The sequence below is a fragment of the Pecten maximus genome, chromosome 18 (genome assembly GCF_902652985.1).
Source record: "Pecten maximus chromosome 18, xPecMax1.1, whole genome shotgun sequence".
Taxonomy (NCBI): domain Eukaryota; kingdom Metazoa; phylum Mollusca; class Bivalvia; order Pectinida; family Pectinidae; genus Pecten; species Pecten maximus.
Genome location: NC_047032.1, coordinates 26,218,649 through 26,238,718, shown reverse-complemented (window position 1 = coordinate 26,238,718; position 20,070 = coordinate 26,218,649). Strand labels below are relative to the sequence as shown.

Sequence of the window (20,070 nt, the reverse complement as noted above, 5' to 3'; positions counted from 1 at the left end):
CCTGAGTTTCCCCCTGACTTCCTTCCTGAGTTTCCTCTGACCTCCTTTCTGATTTCCCCCCTGACTTCCTTCCTGAGTTTCCCCTGACTTCCTTTCTGATTTCCCCCGGCTTCCTTTCTGATTTCCCCCCTGACTTCCTTTCTGTTTTCCCCCCTGACTTCCTTTCTGATTTCCCCCCTGACTTCCTTTCTGATTTCCCCTGACTTCCTTTCTGATTTCCCCCCTGACTTCCTTTCGGAGTTTCCCCTGACTTCCTTTCTGATTCACCGCCTGACTTTCTTTCTGATTTCCCCCCTGACTTCCTTCCTGAGTTTCACCTGACTTCCTTCCTGAGTTTCCCCCCTGACTTCCTTTCTGAGTTTCCCCTGGCTTCCTTTCTGATTCCCCCCGGCTTCCGTTCTGATTTCCCCCGGCTTCCTTTCTGATTTCCCCTCTGACTTCCTTTCTGAGTTTCCCCCGGCTTCCTTTCTGATTTCCCCCTGACTTCCTTCCTGGGTTTCCCCCCTGACCTCCTTTCTGATTTTTCCCCTGACTTCCTTTCTGAGTTTCCCCCCTGACCTCCTTTCTGATTTCCCCCCTGACCTCCTTTCTGATTTTTCCCCTGATTTCCTTTCTGAGTTTCCCCTGACTTCCTTCCTGAGTTTCCCCCTGACTTCCTTCCTGAGTTTCCACTGACCTCCTTTCTGATTTCCCCCCTGACTTCCTTCCTGAGTTTCCTCTGACCTCCTTTCTGATTTCCCCCCTGACTTCCTTCCTGAGTTTCCCCTGACTTCCTTCCTGTGTTTCCCCTGACTTCCTTTCTGATTTCCCCCGGCTTCCTTTCTGATTTCCCCCCTGACTTCCTTTCTGATTTCCTCCCTGACTTCCTTTCTGTTTTCCCCCCTGACTTCCTTTCTGATTTCCCCCCTGACTTCCTTTCTGATTTCCCCTGACTTCCTTTCTGATTTTCCCCCTGACTTCCTTTCGGAGTTTCCCCTGACTTCCTTTCTGATTTCCCCCCTGACTTCCTTTCTGATTTTCCCCCTGACTTCCTTTCGGAGTTTCCCCTGACTTCCTTCCTGAGTTTCCCCCCTGACTTCCGTTCTGATTTCCCCCGGCTTCCTTTCTGATTTACCTTCTGATTTCCTTTCTGAGTTTCCCCTGACTTCCTTTCTGATTTCTCCCCTGACTTCCTTCCTGAGTTTCCCCTGACTTCCATTCTGATTTCCCCTGACTTCCTTTCTGATTTCCCCCCTGACTTCCATTCTGATTTCCCCTGACTTCCTTTCTGATTTCCCCCCTGACTTCCTTTCTGATTCTCCCCTGACTTCCTTCCTGAGTTTCCCCTGACTTCCATTCTGATTTCCCCTGACTTCCTTTCTGATTTCCCCCCTGACTTCCATTCTGATTTCCCCTGACTTCCTTTCTGATTTCCCCCCTGACTTCCTTTCTGATTCTCCCCCTGACTTCCTTTCTGAGTTTCCTCTGACTTCCATTCTGATTTCCCCTGACTTCCTTTCTGATTTCCCCCCTGAGTTCCTTTCTGATTCCCCCCCCCCCCCCTGACTTCCTTTCTGATTTCCCCTGACTTCCTTTCTGATTACCCCCCTGACTTCCTTTCTGATCCCCCACCCCCCCCGACTTCCTTTCGGAGTTTCCCCTGACTTCCTTCCTGATTTTCCCCCTGACTTCCTTTCTGATTTCCCCCCTGACTTCCTTCCTGAGTTTCCCCCCTGATTTCCTTTCTGATTTCCCACCTGACTTCCTTTCTGAGTTTCCCCCGGCTTCCTTTCTGATATCCCCCGGCTTCCTTTCTGATTTCCCCTGACTTCCTTTCTGAGTTTCCCCCGGTTTCCTTTCTGATTTCCCCCTGACTTCCTTTCTGATTTCCCCCCTGACTTCCTTTCTGATTTCCCCCCTGACTTCCTTTCTGATTTCCCCCCTGACTTCCTTCCTGAGTTTCCCCCCCTGACTTCCTTTCTGATCCCCCCCCCCCCCCCTGACTTCCTTCCTGAGTTTCCTCTGACTTCCATTCTGATTTCCCCCCTGACTTCCTTTCTGATTTCCCCCCTGACTTCCTTTCGGAGTTTCCCCTGACTTCCTTCCTGATTTCCCCCCTGACTTCCTTTCTGATTTCCCCCCTGACTTCCTTCCTGAGTCCCCCCCCCCCCCCCCGGCTTCCTTCCTGAGTTTCCTCTGACTTCCATTCTGATTTCCCCCCTGACTTCCTTCCTGATTTCCCCCCTGACTTCCTTCCTGAGTTTCCCCCCTGACTTCCTTTCTGATCCCCCCCCCCCCCCTGACTTCCTTCCTGAGTTTCCTCTGACTTCCATTCTGATTTCCCCCCCTGACTTCCTTTCTGATTTCCCCCCTGACTTCCTTTCGGAGTTTCCCCTGACTTCCTTCCTGATTTCCCCCCTGACTTCCTTTCTGATTTCCCCCCTGACTTCCTTCCTGAGTCCCCCCCCCCCCCGGCTTCCTTCCTGAGTTTCCTCTGACTTCCATTCTGATTTCCCCCCTGACTTCCTTCCTGATTTCCCCCCTAACTTCCTTCCTGAGTTTCCCCCCGGCTTCCTTTCTGAGTTTCCCCTGACTTCCTTTCTGATTTCCCCCTGACGTCCTTTCTGAGTTTCCCCCGGCTTCCTTTCTGATTTCCCCCGGCTTCCTTTCTGATTTCCCCCCTGACTTCCTTTCTGATCCCCCCCCCCCCTGACTTCCTTTCGGAGTTTCCCCTGACGTCCTTCCTGATTTCCCCCCTGACTTCCTTTCTGATTTCCCCCCGACTTCCTTCCTGAGTCCCCCCCCCCCCCCGGCTTTCTTTCTGAGTTTCCCCTGACTTCCATTCTGATTTCCCCCCTGACTTCCTTCCTGAGTTTCCCCTGACTTCCTTTCTGATTTCCCCCCTGACTTCCTTTCTGAGTTTCCCCCTGACTTCCTTTCTGAGTTTCCCCCGGCTTCCTTTCTGAGTTTTCCCTGACTGTTTTCCCTGACTTCCTTTCGGACTTTCGGATTTCTCACATTTAGGTCCGAACATCACTTATTGTTCGTTGAAGGAAGACCCAATTGTACAATACAGTTTTCTGCTTTTCCGGCTCCTACACTTTTTTATTGGTTAATTCGTTAATTGGTAGTCAATCGTGTAGTATTTCTTAGTCTTCATGATTTGCATACCTGCTATCACTGACGAGTCCTAGAAATACGAAACAGCTGATATCTTGCGCGCCGTTTGTACAATTGTTAGCCTGAAAACCTCTATGTTTTCGTAACATATACGTTATGACTAAATTGCAAAAAACATGTTATATGATATAATATACACTTAACCAAACTCCTAAGTGGTCACTTTTATATGTGTTGTCTAATCTGTTCTACGATATTGTCTTCTCTGGGTACATTGCGCATAAAACATTGTAACAGCGTAGCAAGTTTCCTGGTGGTTGTACGGATTTTATCGTTTCGTGTTCAACAACCATGTCTTTCGCGCCTTTTCCTGTTATCACTATGTACTGCACGTGCGCCTGTATCCAGATATCGTTTTATTACTCGTGTCGCCTCTCTGTGTATCGGCATTTCAAAAAAGCACTTAAGATGGGAAGACTGACCACCGATGAAAGAGGCATAGCACTTGAAATGTTAACAGCTGGCAGTTCTTTGAGACAGGCAAGTACATGCTATGTCGGCGTCCTATGGTAGGCCCTGTTTTTACTCAAAGGCATCGTGATGTTCGCTTAGCTTTGGCAAGGTGCCATCTGCGATTCAAAAGAGCAGACTGGGTAAATGTTCTTTTTGTTGACGAGGTTAAAGTCTTCTCCAAGCTGCTGATGGCCGCAAAAGAGTGTACTGAAGAAAAAGTGAGTGGATGATGCAAACTGCTTTATTCAGAGGGACAACGTTGGAAGCAATCAGTGATTATTTGGGGAAATTTCCATGCATGCAAAGACGCAGGTTGTTCGGATTAGAGGAAATTTAAACACGACTTCGTATTAAACAGATGTCTTACAACCACTTGCATGTCAGCAAATCATGGGCAACCGCGTTGTGATTCTAGCCCGGGACAATGCACCTTGCCATGTCGCAAGAACCACCCACCAAAAGTTGACCAACAGCAACATCCTTTGCCAGCTCGAAGTCCGGATTGGTAATCCCATTGGACATGTTTGGGACCTCTTGAATATGAAAATGAGGGCAAGAGGCCATGCACAGAACCTTGGTCAGCCGGAGTAAAACATACTAGATGAATGGAATAGAATTCCACAAAACACCATACAGAATTTATTTTATCAAACAAACAACGATGCCAAGCTGTTATCAATGCACGTGGAAGCCATTCACGATACTGATTGAGACTGTGACATTCACTTTTGGGGGTGACGGTCATGCAGCTGCCATATCGGCTTCAATCAGTTGAATACATTGAAACAATTTGATACCTCACTTCATGATGTATGAATGATTAAATTTATGATTTATCAAACAAATCTGATTGTTCATTATCATTTTATGAAGAAAAGATTCAGTGACCACTTAGAACTTTGGTTAAGTGTATAGCCTAAAGATGATATAATGTGAGAACCAATGCCTTCGTTATTCATCATTACAATTAATACCGGGAATCTATCCAATGATTACGGATAATCCCCACTCTCTATGTCAACTTGGTGTACATGATTACCGTAAACGTACTATTTGTGTCGTACATAGAGAAATACAATTCAAGTATCAGAGGTAAACAAATGGTTTCTCCGTAAATCTGGGACTTTTTCAAAATATGATAGAATAGACAATATGTGGTTAGCTGACTAATTTACTGAGGCTGCGTTTTTGTTAAGGTTTAAGTTGTTTACATCATTTGTTAAATTTGTACATTAAAGAGTGTACATATAATATGATAATTATATATATACATACATGTGTGAATTTTAATGAATAATTCTTGTTGAAAGCATAACATGTCCTTTGAATTTAATAGAACATAAAAGTTGAACTATTTGGAAACGTTTAATTTATAACTGACTACTTTCCTATAGTAAGTGTAGATATGTCAGTATATACAATATCTATATCTAAGGGTATACATGAATGTACGTGTGTGGAAGTTGTTTGTGCTGTATTATGTAATTTTTATAATTTAAAATCTTTAGAAATACACGCACTATACAGAAAGTCTAATATTAGTACAATCAAAATTAAGTTTTTTTAATTTCAAAAACACCCTAAAAAAGATTACCGCTTAATCATGTACGTTTATAATGTAACCTTACACCACTTACTCGTTCTTACGATATATCACTGAATATTTTCAATTACATGTAACTGTGCTTTAAAACAGTTCTATACAAGAACTCGCCAATTGGCCTTGTTCTAAAGGCAGCTTAAAAATGTTACATCGCCGACAGCAATTGCACCATGATTGGCACAAAATGTATAAAATTGGACACTTTGTACAGAAACACATGCAACTACTTCACACAAACAAATAGAAACATAGTAATACAGTGTAACAGCGCCCTAAAATGGTCGCCTATAAGACCTAAAGTACTTGACATCTGGAAATCCTTGAGTGTTGAATACATTCAGGAGCTGTATTATCACCAAGTCGTTTACTGACAGTTATCAAATCTAAAGATCATTTAACGTAATACTAGGTAAGTGAACGTACTTCTTCAATATCGAAAACATTGTTTTATTTACATGACTTCAATTTGTTTACGTCCGCCATCTTGCATTTTCGCGAATACTTTTGGCACGGTGCTGTATAGGGGGAGTCCATATTTCGCCGAGGTCTAAATTTCGCCTTTCCATGTTAACACGCGATAATTACTATGATGACCATGACATCACGCAAACAGCACGGCGTGAGCAAACAAGAGGCCCAAGGGCCTTAACGGTCATCTGACTCTAAAGAACCTTGTACTATTGTAGCATACATACTCAGTATAGTGGCACTGTTGACCATGGCGACCAATGTGGATTTTGGACCGAGCAGAAAATGAACAACACGTGGTAAGGACCATATCAGGATCATTTCAGGTAAGTTAGTGCTGAATCCCAGTGGTGGAACTTGAGAAGTAGTTTGAAATAGGTGTTGGTCAGGAAAACCATGATTGCCAATCATGTTACAAAATGGCCGCCGTGGTTGCAATGTCAAAGTTTAAACAAGGCCGAAAAATAATAACACTTTGTTGGCTCCTCTTCTGTAACATACTCATCAATTTCCAGTTCAATGGCACCAATGGAACTGGATAAGAATTTTAAAATTTGTTTTTGAAGATAGTGGCTATCTTGGATTTCAGACCGATCCGAAAAACAACAACACTCGGTCGGGATCATCTCATGATCATTTCAGGCAAGTTTCAGCTCAATAGCACTGGTGGAATTTGAGAAGAAGTTTAAAATATGCTTTCAAGATGGCGGCTATGGCAGCCATCTTGGATTTCGGATCGCCCAGAAAATAACAGCACTTGGTCAGGATCATCTCAGGATCATTTCTGGCAAGTTGCAGCTAAACAGCACTGGTGGAACTTGAGAAGAAGTTTAAAATGTGTTTCTCAAGATGGCGGCTATAGCGGCCATCTTGGATTTCGGATCGGCCCGAAAAATAACAAAACTTTGTTGGCTCCTCTTCCATAACATCTTCATCGATTTCCAGTTCAATGGCACCAGCGGAACTTGAGAAGAAGTTTAAAATGTGTTTCTCAAGATTACGGCCATCTTGGATTTCAGACGGATCCGAAAGATAACAACACTTGGCCAGAACCATCTCAGGGTCATTTCAGGTAAGTAAGTGCTGAATCCCACTAGTGGAACTTGAGCAGTTTTAAATAGGTGTTGTCCAGGAAAACCATGATTGCGCAATCATGTTACAAAATGGCCACCGAGGCCGAAAAATAACAACACTTTGTTGGCTCCTCTTCCTTAACATCCTCACCAATTTCCAGTTAGTTCAATGACAACAGCGGAACTGGAGAAGAAGTTTAAAATGTGTTTTTCAAGATAGCGACCATGGCGGCCATCTTGGATTTCAGACCGATCCGAAAAATAACAACACTTGGTCGGGATCATTTCAGGCAAGTTTCAGCTCAATAGCACTGGTGGATATTGAGAAGAAGTTTAAAATGTGTCTTCCAAGATGGCGGCTATGGCGACCATGTTGGATTTCAGACTGACCCGAACAATAACAACACTTGGTCAGGATTATCCCAGCATAATTTCAGGCCAATTTCAGTTCAATCCCACCAATGGAACTTGAGAAGAAGTTTAAAATGTGAAAAGTTTACGCACGACGCATGGTTGACGGCGGGCAGCGCACAACGACGGACGGTCAGATGACCTAAAAAAGAAGACGATATTTGTACAACATCATGTGATACAGAAAATCTGTAAGTGTTAGGAATTCGCAAAAATGGTGATTAATTCTTTACGTGTTACCATTCAATGTGCCCGATATTCCCCTTGTCGATATGTTAACATGGCGCTTGATTTGAAGAGTCTTGCAAAATAATGACTTCAGAATTAACTGTATAAACTACTGGTGCAGACGCTGAACTGCGAGAATATGATCTGTCTCACGTTAGCGCTTTGACCCACACTAATGCATGGATTGCGGAGCTGACATGAACGTTTCACAACATATTAATGATCATTATTTAATAATGCATTCCAGTATGAGTTACTCGTCCTTCTATTTTAATATTTGATATTACTGGGGGATTAGCATCCACTATATCAGAAACACTAGTGTGCAACACGAGGCCATGTGTATAAAACAAATATGCACTGCAAGGCGTGTTCACTACAACAGCAACACAATGAAGAAAAGGAAATTTATACATATACAAATAATCTTTTCTTTGTAACTGTTGTAAAGCACATGTAATAAATATAGTATAAATAATTCAGTGATATATCGTACGCGATATTCCCTGAACTCCTGAACAGAATTCGTCAATTTTCAAACTAGAGTGTTTAAAATATATTATATGCCTGATTAGATAATATAACAATACTTTTACCATTTACAAAGATGAAGAAAAACGTATTTTTATGCTAGTCCTGCTCACATTGCTTTTTTCATGCGATTAACATAGCTGAATTTCCAGTTCTGCAATCATGAAGTTTTATTTTGCACGAAACGCACTGCTAGATTTGTACAGGGTGGAGGGGGTTAGATATAAGACGATTCTTTTTTTAATCTTCTTTTAATGTAAGTTTAATTCATTGCTATTTTTGTAACTTGTAAAAAAAAAAACGCAGAAAATATCGGACGTACTCTTTGGAAAACTTACAGAGAGTGATAAGGGCGTTCAATGACGGCAAAAACTTCACAGATATGGCAAATGAATCTGAGATCCCAGGAAAGACTATTGAAAGTTATGAGAGAGGGCAATCGAAGGTACACCGTAGATGTTATGGCTGGAAAACGTAAATATACTCTAGTGAAGAACAATCTCAAGCAAATTACAGTCGGTAATGAACGGTTATGAGTTTTGTCTAGCTGGCAAATCTCCTCAAGCGTTTGCATTGGCAGTTCTAAAAAAGGGAGGACAGAAATGGACGCCATCCAAGAAGTGGTGCAGAATATTCATGCGACGAAACAACTTTTCATATCGCAAAACGAACACTCTAGACAGTAGATGCATGTATATAAAATACGACAAATTTGAGACCTGGTTCGAGGAAATATTTTTGAAAAATATCATCACTCGGATGTCAACACTACCAGTAATAGATAATCACGACAGCCATTTGTCACCGAAAGTTATTGACGCAGCAAAAGTCAACAACGTGGAAATTCTGGGTCAACCAGCACATGTCACATTTTCGTTAGCCGCTGGACCAGATATTTTGTTCACTGAATCACTGAAATCATCCTTTTCAGAGTCGTTGTAAGCAGACATGGTCATCAGAAATAACAGGTACTGCAGTATGCACAGGACATCGCATGTTCGCCAAATTTTATCAAACAAGGCTTCGACAAAGGTAGCCTCTATCTATTGGATAGGAACAACATTAACACTTCCTACTTGCGAAAGAAGACAGCCAGTACAGAATAAATCTAGGGTTCGTCAGATGAGCAGGTCAAACCACAACCGTGTTCCGCGTGTGGGCTTTCGCCAGCAATAGATCCATTAGTAACCGCTGGATTGGTATAGGAAAATTTAAAAATACGTGCTACTACCGGGTAATGTTGATATGTGAACAAAGAAGCCTGCTCGTATGACAGGTGATGATTTTCGGAAAGAGCTGGAAAAAGTGGAAGAGAATAAAGAGAAAAGGGGGGGGGGGGGGGGGGGGGGGGGGGGGGGGGGGGGGGGGAGAACTAGTGTGGAAATGTAAAGAGGAAAGAAAAAAAAAACCAGTCCGGAGGAGGAGGAAGAAATGACAAATCAATGACTGACCATGTCTTACCTGAACTGAGGAGACCAAAGGAAAAAACCGATTACATCAAAACTGGCAGACAAACAGTATACATGTTGAAGATGTCATATATTGGATTGAATGCGACGATGCTTTGTGTAGGAAGTGGTATCACTACAACTTTAGGGAAACAGAGGAAAATGCAGCGTAGTTAAAGGCCTGTTATGTTGAGATACGGAATGGAAATGTTGCCCAGACTCGATTCGAACGTTGAAGATTTGGCCGTATATTTAAACCATTGAAGATGTATGGATATTCCATATTTGTATGTGTGATTAGTGTTAGGGAGAGAACATATGGATTTTATGTGGTAGAAAGTGTGGAAGAGTTTATCATTGCAAGTGTTTGCCAGAGGTACAACAGCGTGTGTATGGTACAATTATTACGTTTGGGAATGTGCGGTTCACATCCTTTGTTGTACGCGTAGTGGGAAATCATTATCCCGAGGATGTATTGGTAGGGTTGCATTGGTTTGTTTGTGTGTATATATCAGACTGTCATATTGTTTGAAATGATATCACACAATATCGTCAAATTACTAGATGTGTCTTGAGGACATAATGTCATGACATCGTGTTTCACAAAACCCATTTTGTACTTTTATCTATGCTGACATTCAATTAACTTTACTTTTTGAGTTTGAATAATGCTGATGCTACCTACAGACGACTTGTGATATGAATATGCAGACAATCTGTTTTAAATCTTTTTGTATATATATATTATTCCTTATTAAGTAAGTTTATCTTTGAACAGTTTTGACAATGATTGATGATTAACATTAGAGTTATTTGTTTTGTCTCGTTAGTCGGAAGATAAATTGTAATTCATGGCAATAATCTATTGTGTTTTATTTTTGAGTATCTAAATAGTATTTAAAAGTACTTTTAATGTGAACTATATATGAGTATAATTATACTTTATAAGAATTACCAAACAGCTGTCAAATTAAATGCAATTTCGTTAAACATCGTCCTTTTTATGAGTGTGCTTATTTATGCTAATTAATCTAAAGACAGTCTGAAGATAACATATCTTCTAAATATTTGCTGCTAGCACACCAGAAGTCTTTTACTTTAGCGTATGGACTTGATTATGTCTTGAGAACAAATCAGGAATTTTCAAGCTATAGATATCTGCAGCCTAGAAAATAATAAAATTTCTCATATCTACCTCATTTATTTTTTACCATATATATCATAATATGTTTGGGGAACAGAACTTTCCTCACAGGGGCGAACGCTCAACTGAATGCCAAAAGTGAGGAATTATAAAGTGAGACATTAGAAAAAAGAAAGTTGTTCAGAAAGAAGATTTTGAATGCATGAAATGCATTTGGTGCCTCTTCTACCCCCAATCCTCCCCTCCCCGAATGATATATCGATTCTCTTCAACCGATGATATTGCGGTGAGTTCACCTACTCTCAAAAAGACAAAGAATCTAATAGTAAACATAAATTTGAACATACTGTTATCATACTTATTAGATGCTACCTGGTCTAGGACACTATCAAGAGCTTAGGTCATTTAAGGACGGCCTCCCGTGCGTGCGATACGCATGCGTGTGGTGATTGCTTAGGTGTGTTTATGGAGGCTGCGGTATGTTTGTGTGAAGTCTCCTTATGATAGGCTGGAACGTTTGCCGATTTATAGTGCTACCTCACTGAAGCAACTACCGAGGACACCTAACAGGATATCCCACCCGGTCACATTTTACTGACAACGGGCGAACCAGTCGTCCCACTCCAAATATGCTGAGCGCTAAGCAGGAGTAGAAACTACCGTTTTTAAAGACTCTGGTATGTCTCGGCCAGGGGACAGAGCCCAAAGCCTTCCTCACAGGGGCGAACGTTCAACTAAAGGCCAAAATTGAGGCATTGTCAAGGGAGAAATTAGGAAGAAAAAAGTTTTTCAGAAAGAAGAGAAAAGATCAGATCCCAAATTTAGTCGCCTCATACGGTCATGCAATGGGGGCAGCAGGTGCAATTCTAACGCCTTAACTGCAGGGCAATTTATCAATAGATGCAAATATCAAAAACACTTTAAATTTTGATTAATTAATAAACTTAACTTTAAATCAAGCAAACTAATTGATTGATTCTGGTAAACAGTTCTCAACCAATTAAATAACACAATTCAAATCAATTAATCAGCTGATCGGCTGTCCAAGCCAGGGCCAAAGGCGCGGCCAGTGATAAGAGTACGAGAGCCTCTCGTAAGGGGGATACGGGGGATCTGAAAAACTGCTCTTAAAATGTAGGCTCAGATCTATGTTTCAAAATACAAAATATACCACATAGGAAAAAAAAAAAAAAAAAGGTTTGTTCAAAAGTCTTTTAAAATTGATGATTTGCCACTTATGAGGTTGGTTTATTAATAATAAACAAATAATTAAAAAAAATAGTTTGATGACATGTTCATTTATTTCGGTTTCGCCTTTCCCGGAAATTGGCAGCAGCATCAGCGTAATCAAATGCTGCGAAATCTGGGCCGTTGATAGAAATGCGGAGCAGAAAGTTCAATCGTTCTTCGCTCAATCTGTTGCGGCTTTTGGTTTTGATTAAATTTTGTTGGCTGAATCCCCACGCACAGGTAGCAGAGTTCAGGGGAACAACCAACAGGAACATTAGAGTTGCGAAGTCCAGGAAATCATCCGTGTATGTTGTCATAAAAGATGCCGTGAACTCCTTGAGAGACCGCTGAGGGGAATTTCTGCAGTGCAGTTTAAATAAGAAAAAAATCTCGCATTGCCCTAGCACCATCAAACACGCCTGCACCAACACCACCTGTCTGAATATGGTTGCAGATTTCCTTCAGGAAGGCCATGCTGGGCTATAGAGGTGTAACGATGCATCGACTTATCGACTTATCACGATGCCAACCCTCTCGATGTCAATGCATCGATCCTAAAATTAAAAGTCGATACTATCGACGATAGTCAAGCTGTTATCGCAATAGTCTCGATAGTTTAATAATATAATGTTTTAAAGAAGAATAAAAATGGTCAATGCGCTTAGAGAATGGTTGTTTCCTCCTCCGAGTAGTGTCGAGTTTCGCCAATCGTGTGTACGAAACTTATAAGCAGAGCTAGCTGTCAGCAGGGCCTTGTTGACAGCTAGCTCTGCTTGTATTTTCGTATCAAACATGGCGGACTCTACTTTCGTTTTAGTTGACAACAAAAAGGCAAAAGCCTTTATTTGGAAATATTTTGGATTCTTAAAAGTTAGTGATTGAGTAGACAGAACACGGGTGGGCTGCCGTTTGTGTAAGTGTAGTCTGAAATACAGCGGCAACACAACAAATCTAATTGATCACATTCGAAGAAAACACGCTACCGTTCCAATGACAGTGAAAGCACATTTGAGCGGAGCTAATATCAGTAACGATTCTAATGACAATAAATCTACTAATTAGTAGCGGTCACATACAGTAGTTAGAAATGTATTTTTTCAAACATAAATATAGTCTCACCAATAATCGTCAAAATATGTTTAAATAATGCTGATGACTAACTATTGTAGCCGGACTATAGAAATATTTATATATACTTTATATATATACCATAGAGGTATTGCCATTGGTGTACATTTGTATTTGGTTTTTTTTATGTTATGAATGATATTTTCGTTCTATTTGGTTGTTGCTACTGATTGATTAAACTGAATTAAAAACACAAACAGATTAATGTCTTTCTTTATTTAAGTACCAAAAAATGAAAAAAATACATTGCCCATTACATTAAGCTCATGGATTATGACATTTCATTGACAATAAACATACAAATAATCATAAAAGTACTTGAAAATAAGTACAGGTTGACTAACCCAATAGTATCGCAATAGTTTGTCAATATCGCAATATTAATTATGACTATCGCAATACTATCGCAATAGTAAAATTGTGCTCAATAGTCTACTAGGCTACTTGAGCTTATGGTAGGGCTTTGACTTTCTTCGGGTTTAAGATTGTGTTCAAACTCCGAAGAAGCTTCATTCCTGTAAATTAAAAGAATATGAGGATATTCAACATTGAATAAATATCTTCAAGAACAAATTGTATTGCTATGTAACTGTTAATAATTGTTCCTATGAAATGTAAATAATTTTGGACAAGTAATGTCCTTGGTCATATTCATGCATATTTCTGAACCGTTTTCTAGAAAACGCCTTTCAAGGTTTGACAGTAGTTCGTTGATCAGGAGGTTCTTCAAGGGCAGAATCCCTAAAGAATTTTGACAGCCTGGTGAAAAGAGGAAGAATGTCCCCCAGGAGGCAGATGTACGCAACAAATGACAGGCAGTCCACTTTCTGTGAAAGCCCCCTTGCAATGGGGTTGTCGTTCGCTGCATCATCACTCAGACTGGCGACTTACGTATGCCAACACTTCTCTATGGCAGTGATAGTTTCGTGTAATGACAACCACCTGACACTGCTTGGCTCCTTTAGTGTCAAAGATAATTTCATTGCGTCAAAAACATATAGAGACGGCGTAAGCGCGATCTCTGCATCAATCAATATATATTAATAGTTCAATAATCACCAATAAATGCATAAGTCGATTGACTTCCAAAAACAATTGGTCACCTAACTTCAAGTCTGTATAATGTATAACTGTTGTAAAACATGACCAGAAATTGCACTGCTCAATCTCTTTCAGGCTTTTACAAGAACAGAATGATGTAGTTGCCCCGAATAAATGGTGTTTCAAAAAACCCACTGTTACAGCCCAAGCTAGTGCATGCCTTGATGAGAACACTAGACAGTCTGTATCTTGTTAACACTCTACCCCCAAAATGACTGTGTAAAGGACTCTGGTATTGCGGCCTAATGGCCATATACCTGTGAAGGTTACCTACAGGACAGTAATGGGTACCATTACTCGGAAGAATGATGGTAGGTCCTTCACCATACTGATAAGTTTTAGAGGTAGATATATGTACTTTAGCAGCATTTCCCTAAAGTGACACTTGTGCAACTGTTACAACCCTGTAAGCCATGTCCCTACTACTGACAGTTATCTAACGTACACGAAGTATCCATAGAATGCCTATTAATGGCACACCTAAACAAAGCAACCTCGTAATGGGAACTGCATATATTTGGCAATACTGATATAATGTTTGCTAAAAGATCAACAATAATAGGCAATCAGGCATCTCTAACCCCGACACTATTTTCCCTAACTCCCTGTACTAGTTTTTGTATAATAAACTGTTGCATAAGATCACTATGACCTTCTATCTTGTATTTAAAACTCAAACCGGACAGGTAAGTTTTGACTGTGGAGTAAGAGTAGCCTTTTTGAGACATGAAAGCAATAAAGTGCATAACTTGTTGTGTGGGAGGGGGGCCAGGATATGTTTAGTGAATATTCCTCCCGAAACGTTTGGAAACTTCTCAAAACCATTGTATAGGACCCACGGTTGACTTCACTGTCAAGAATATTGAAAGGAACCCCTCTGGTATCTGTGCTGGCTCGGGTTTTGCCCAAGGCCGCAATTCTCGAAACCTTGTAAAATGAAAACAAGACAATGCATCAGCAGTTGAATTACGCACCCCAGGTACATGTGTGGCCTTAAATTGAATGCGGTAATACACGCAATGAATTAGTAGTGACCAACGACATGACTCTGGACGACTTAGATGTTTTCTTGTTCAAGATTGTAACTTAACTATCATTGTTTGTGTGAAAGCCAGCAATTCTACTTGCATCAATTTCTTTCTGAAGTTTGATCTGGACCAAATGTTGAGTTTTGATTGCATGAACTAAATTTTGACTAGTACGGAAATGACGGGGACCCCCAAAAAACCTTTCGGTAAAACCAGTCACTAAATATTCGCTCAAACCTTTCGGTAAAACCAGTCACTAAATATTCGCTCAAACCTTTCGGTAAAACCAGTCACTAAATATTCGCTCAAACCTTCCGGTAAAACCAGTCACTAAAGATTCGCTCAAAACGTTCGGTAAAACCAGTCACTAAATATTCGCTCAAACCTTTCGGTAAAACCAGTCACTAAATATTCGCTCAAACCTTTCGGTAAAACCAGTCACTAAATATTCGCTCAAACCTTTCGGTAAAACCAGTCACTAAATATTCGCTCAAACCTTTCGGTAAAACCAGTCACTAAATATTCGCTCAAACCTTTCGGTAAAACCAGTCACTAAAGATTCGCTCAAAACGTTCGGTAAAACCAGTCACTAAATATTCGCTCAAACCTTTCGGTAAAACCAGTCACTAAATATTCGCTCAAACCTTTCGGTAAAACCAGTCACTAAATATTCGCTCAAACCTTTCGGTAAAACCAGTCACTAAAGATTCGCTCAAACCTTTCGGTAAAACCAGTCACTAAATATTCGCTCAAACCTTTCGGTAAAACCAGTCACTAAAGATTCGCTCAAACCTTTCGGTAAAACCAGTCACTAAAGATTCGCTCTTAGCTGTGTCATACCCTTTTAAACAATCTTTCAAAATAATAGACTTGACTGGAGAAACAACATAATTTTCCATCTCGATTGGAGGCTGACTTGATTTTGCTATAGAACATTTTGTACCTGGATATTTCGTCATTTGTACAGTTGCGGACTGAATGTGGCTGCCCACACTGATAACATTTGTGATAGTAGACACATTTTTGCATTGTACATTTCCCCTCTTTATGCATGCCATAGCAGTAACCTGGAGGTATTTTATGAGGTCGAGGTTCTTCAAATAACAAACAGTACTCCTAGTCACCATCCAAAGTTGGTTACGAAAAGAGTGATATTGACCATACGTACATTTCGGGGTATTTGCCGTTACCCAATACTCAATTAATCAATGGATCGTGCCTCCACATCCCTTCGTATCTGTTGGTTATAAACAAACCATGCCATGCTAGTTCTCCTGGCAGCTAGATCCCTATCTATTTCTTGATGCTTGACCACCTTGGCCGTTTCTTTGGGAAACTTCTCAGTATATACAACTAAAAACTGAAAAACGCTGAGGTCCACTGTTCTATATTATGGATTACAGGTTTTAATTTTGACGTAGTGACTCAAAATTAGGGTCATCCAGTACTGTGGAATTGAAAAGATTCAGCATGGGAAGCATTTGCTAGTGGTAACAATTTCGCAAAGAGTACATATTTATTTTGCCAGATTTTCTGATTTGTGCTAGATAAAGGACAGGAAGGAAAGTTGTAGGATTATTATCCTCACTCTCACTACTGCTAGTAGAATCATCATTGCCATTGCTGCTGCTTGAATTATCAGTGTTACTGGCACTTCTGGATTCATTGTTAGTACCTGATGGCCGATTTGAGGGTGAATGAGACCTTCGCCGCCTCTTCCTCTTCCTCTGACTTCTAGATGTTCTTTCTTTCTTCCGACCCCGTACCCGCTGTTGGCTAGTTGCCACATACTCCGTCTCAGCTATGGCGTCCAGGCAAAACGTGTTCAGTTATGGTAGATACCAAGTCTATATGTCTCTGCTCCGACTCGAACACCTGAATTACGTCTCCTGTGTGGGGTGGTAAGACCGAGGGACTGTGTGTACAGAGTCTTTCTTTTACATGGAGATGATGATGGGGTCGACATAATATACACACGCAATCAAAAACTTTCCGAATATTGGAGTGTTTCATCAGGTAAACAGGTACTCGTTACATGTATGGGTTACACAATAGGCCAATAGTGGTCAGACAAAGAGTAGCGATGCGTCGGTTTAGAAAGTTACAAATTTATCTTCATAGGTGGGCGTATTCGTTGGTAAAATATAGTTCTTGACTGTCTCAGTCTTTTGTGCATAGGAGTATACACCAACCATTTAAAGCAAACAAATGTGTATATCCGCAGTCTTTCTTGGAGTGGTCAAATCGTGACATAGTCAATTGCCATCTTTTGACGTCATGTATGATTAGCAGGAATATCCACGAAAGGTTATGATAGAGAAGCTTTCACAGTTTGGCGTATCCGCTCATAAGTTGATGGATGTGGCGAAAAGAACGCTTGGCTGTCGTCATTACAATTATAATTATTTAACATGTTTAAGTGAAGTCAGACACACCATCATGTAAACTGTAATAACGTGTGCGTATTAGACTCGAACAAATTGTTGTGAACATTCATTAAACGTTAATATCACCTGCACCTTAATGATGTCACAAGTCTGATTGCTGAGCTGCAATCGCTATGTGAAGTTAGCTCAACATACGACAATCAACAATTATAAATGTCATATTGTTCAGCGGCTCGACATATGACATTCAGACTTGCGGCAACTTACAACTCACGATCTACGGCACCCAATCGCCTAGCCAGAAATACCCGCAGCTTATACCGCTGCGCGATATATATATATATATATATATATATATATAATACATACAAGACAAACGACAAACTAACACATTCACACATACTCACACCTTAAAACACAAACACTCTCCCTTACATGTATTATAACAAACTGGTCACATAAATACATATGATCCTACACGTAAAGAGTATAGTGTACAAACACATTGACCAACAGTAAACATATATATACATGCATACACATTTTTCTCACACTTTTTGGTTTGTTTTGTTCATCGTCCTATTAACAGCCAGGGTCATTTAAGGACGTGCCAGGTTTTGGAGGTGGAGGAAAGCCGGAGTACCCGGAAAAAACCACTGGCTTAAGGTCAGTACCTGGCAACTGCCCCACGTAGGTTTCGAACTCGCAACGCAGAGGTGGAGGTCTAGTGTTAAAGTGTCGGGACACCTTAACCACTCGGCCACCGCGGCCCCCATTTTTCTCACACAGTGACACATAAGTGTAAATACTAACATAACAGGTACACAAAAATTTAAGCACAATGAAAGACACATGAAAATGTTTTGTCTCTTCTGTCTTAAATGTATAGGATATACAGACATATTACATGTAATATTGATATAAGTATAATAATGATAAGAATATAAGTCTTCCTGAAATATTAACTATGTGGAGCGGTCAACTTCAGTTATAACTGAACAGTAAAATACTATAAAATATTCCACTACCCATTCATCCAGGGAAATGTAAGGGGAAGTGTTATGTTAGGTTTCGCTGCACATTTAAAATACTTAATATGGGAAAGGTGTCAACTAGGTCAGTTAGGTTCTTGATCATCCATAGAGGATATGTTTTGGTATTATTGTTTCATTTTTTTATTTACATGGTAAAAATACTTGACCATGCTATCCAAATGCTCTCATTTTTTTCAGTTTCATCCCTTGTTTGAGCTATAACATTGTCAATTTCATAGATATGATGAATACATTTAAAATTAATTTTAAGTGGGTATTCTTTTCTGTCTTGAGGTATAGTATATAAATGTACAAACCATTTAGAAACAGTATCCCATTTTTTTCAAGAATGCCCACTATACAATGACCTGCGTAATAATCTTTTTAACTTTCTTGATAACTGTGCTGCTAACCATAATCATACTTCTATGGAAACCCTAGTAAATGGATGCTCGAACTGTGATGGAAATACAAATAAACTGATGCTACACCAGATTCATTATTTATATAGGTAAATCAAATCGTTTCAACTTATACAAAATATAAATTAAATGATGCCATTATATCAAATATATTTAGAAATTGATTATGTTATACATATTAAATGGACAGTCTAGTAATCAACCTATTATAACCCCTGTTAGAGTCTGAATTCAGTTGAACACTGCTGTGAATGTACATGTATTTTTTCACTTGAATAAAATTTAACTTGCCATCACTTCATATTATTTTAATTTTCCTCTATGTACATTTCAATGTATCATTCATGCAGTATTTCCCTATTTCTTTTATGATTACAGGTACATGTATGATGTAGTGAAATTTTTACTCTAAAAAAACACAGCTTGGTAGATATGACTTATGCAAAATTTTGCATACGGACATTTGGTCTATCTGCCAAACTGTTTACTGAATAACTGTGCTACTATTACATACATATAATTATGTTGATGTGTGCTAATTTAATCTGTCATACCTTATAAATACAAATGTATGTTTTGTTTGTATGTGTGTCTGTATGTGTATCTGTATGTGTATGTCCAAAATTAATTAGATATATGTATAAGAGTTATCTCCCTTTCAATATGTGTAAATTTACTGTTTGTTAATTGTAAGTATATATAATTCCATTTCAATTATCCGAATTAAATTTTCCACTTTTTCACTATTTGTCCACCTATAATATGGAGAGAATTTATTTAGGCCCTGCCTGTTATTCAATCCAATTGACCTTGTAAATAACACCTGTACATATATGTCAATAAAATTTGTTGACATGAAATAGTATATAAATACTCCCCATGAAAACCAATTATTCCCCACAATGTTGGTCAAAAGCTAAATTATATTCCCAATAGTTATAGTATTTAGTATTGTGAGCTCTCTCTCTCTCTCTCTCTCTCTCTCCTTGATAGGATGTGTAATGGTTGTACATCTTTTGTGCATGCATGTGTAATTTTGTTGTGAAGTCAGTCTGCTATGTGTGTGTGAGAATGGGTGTGAATGTACATGAGTGAGCTGTGTGCAGAAGTAAAAGAAGCATGTGCATGAGGAGGAGGATTATGATGATGATAATGATGTTGAGGATGATAAGGATAAATGCATATCATGTGCGCTATGGTAATGATGATGATGCTGATAATG

At 39.9% G+C, this 20,070-nt stretch overlaps 1 protein-coding gene across 1 annotated transcript; it reads right to left on the bottom strand.

Annotated features, from left to right (window-relative positions):
- Window positions 1–263: 263 nt before the first annotated feature.
- Window positions 264–1,475, bottom strand: LOC117316335 (probable inactive protein kinase DDB_G0270444). Its single transcript, XM_033870876.1, has one exon. The coding sequence runs from the start codon at window positions 1,473–1,475 to the stop codon at window positions 264–266; it is 1,212 nt and encodes a 403-aa protein (XP_033726767.1).
- Between the last annotated feature and the right edge of the window lie 18,595 nt (window positions 1,476–20,070).

Coding starts and splice junctions, on each gene's coding strand:
- LOC117316335 (XM_033870876.1), bottom strand. CDS start 1,475: ATGGAAGTCAGAGGAAACTCAGAAAGGAAGTCAGGGGGAGAATCAGAA.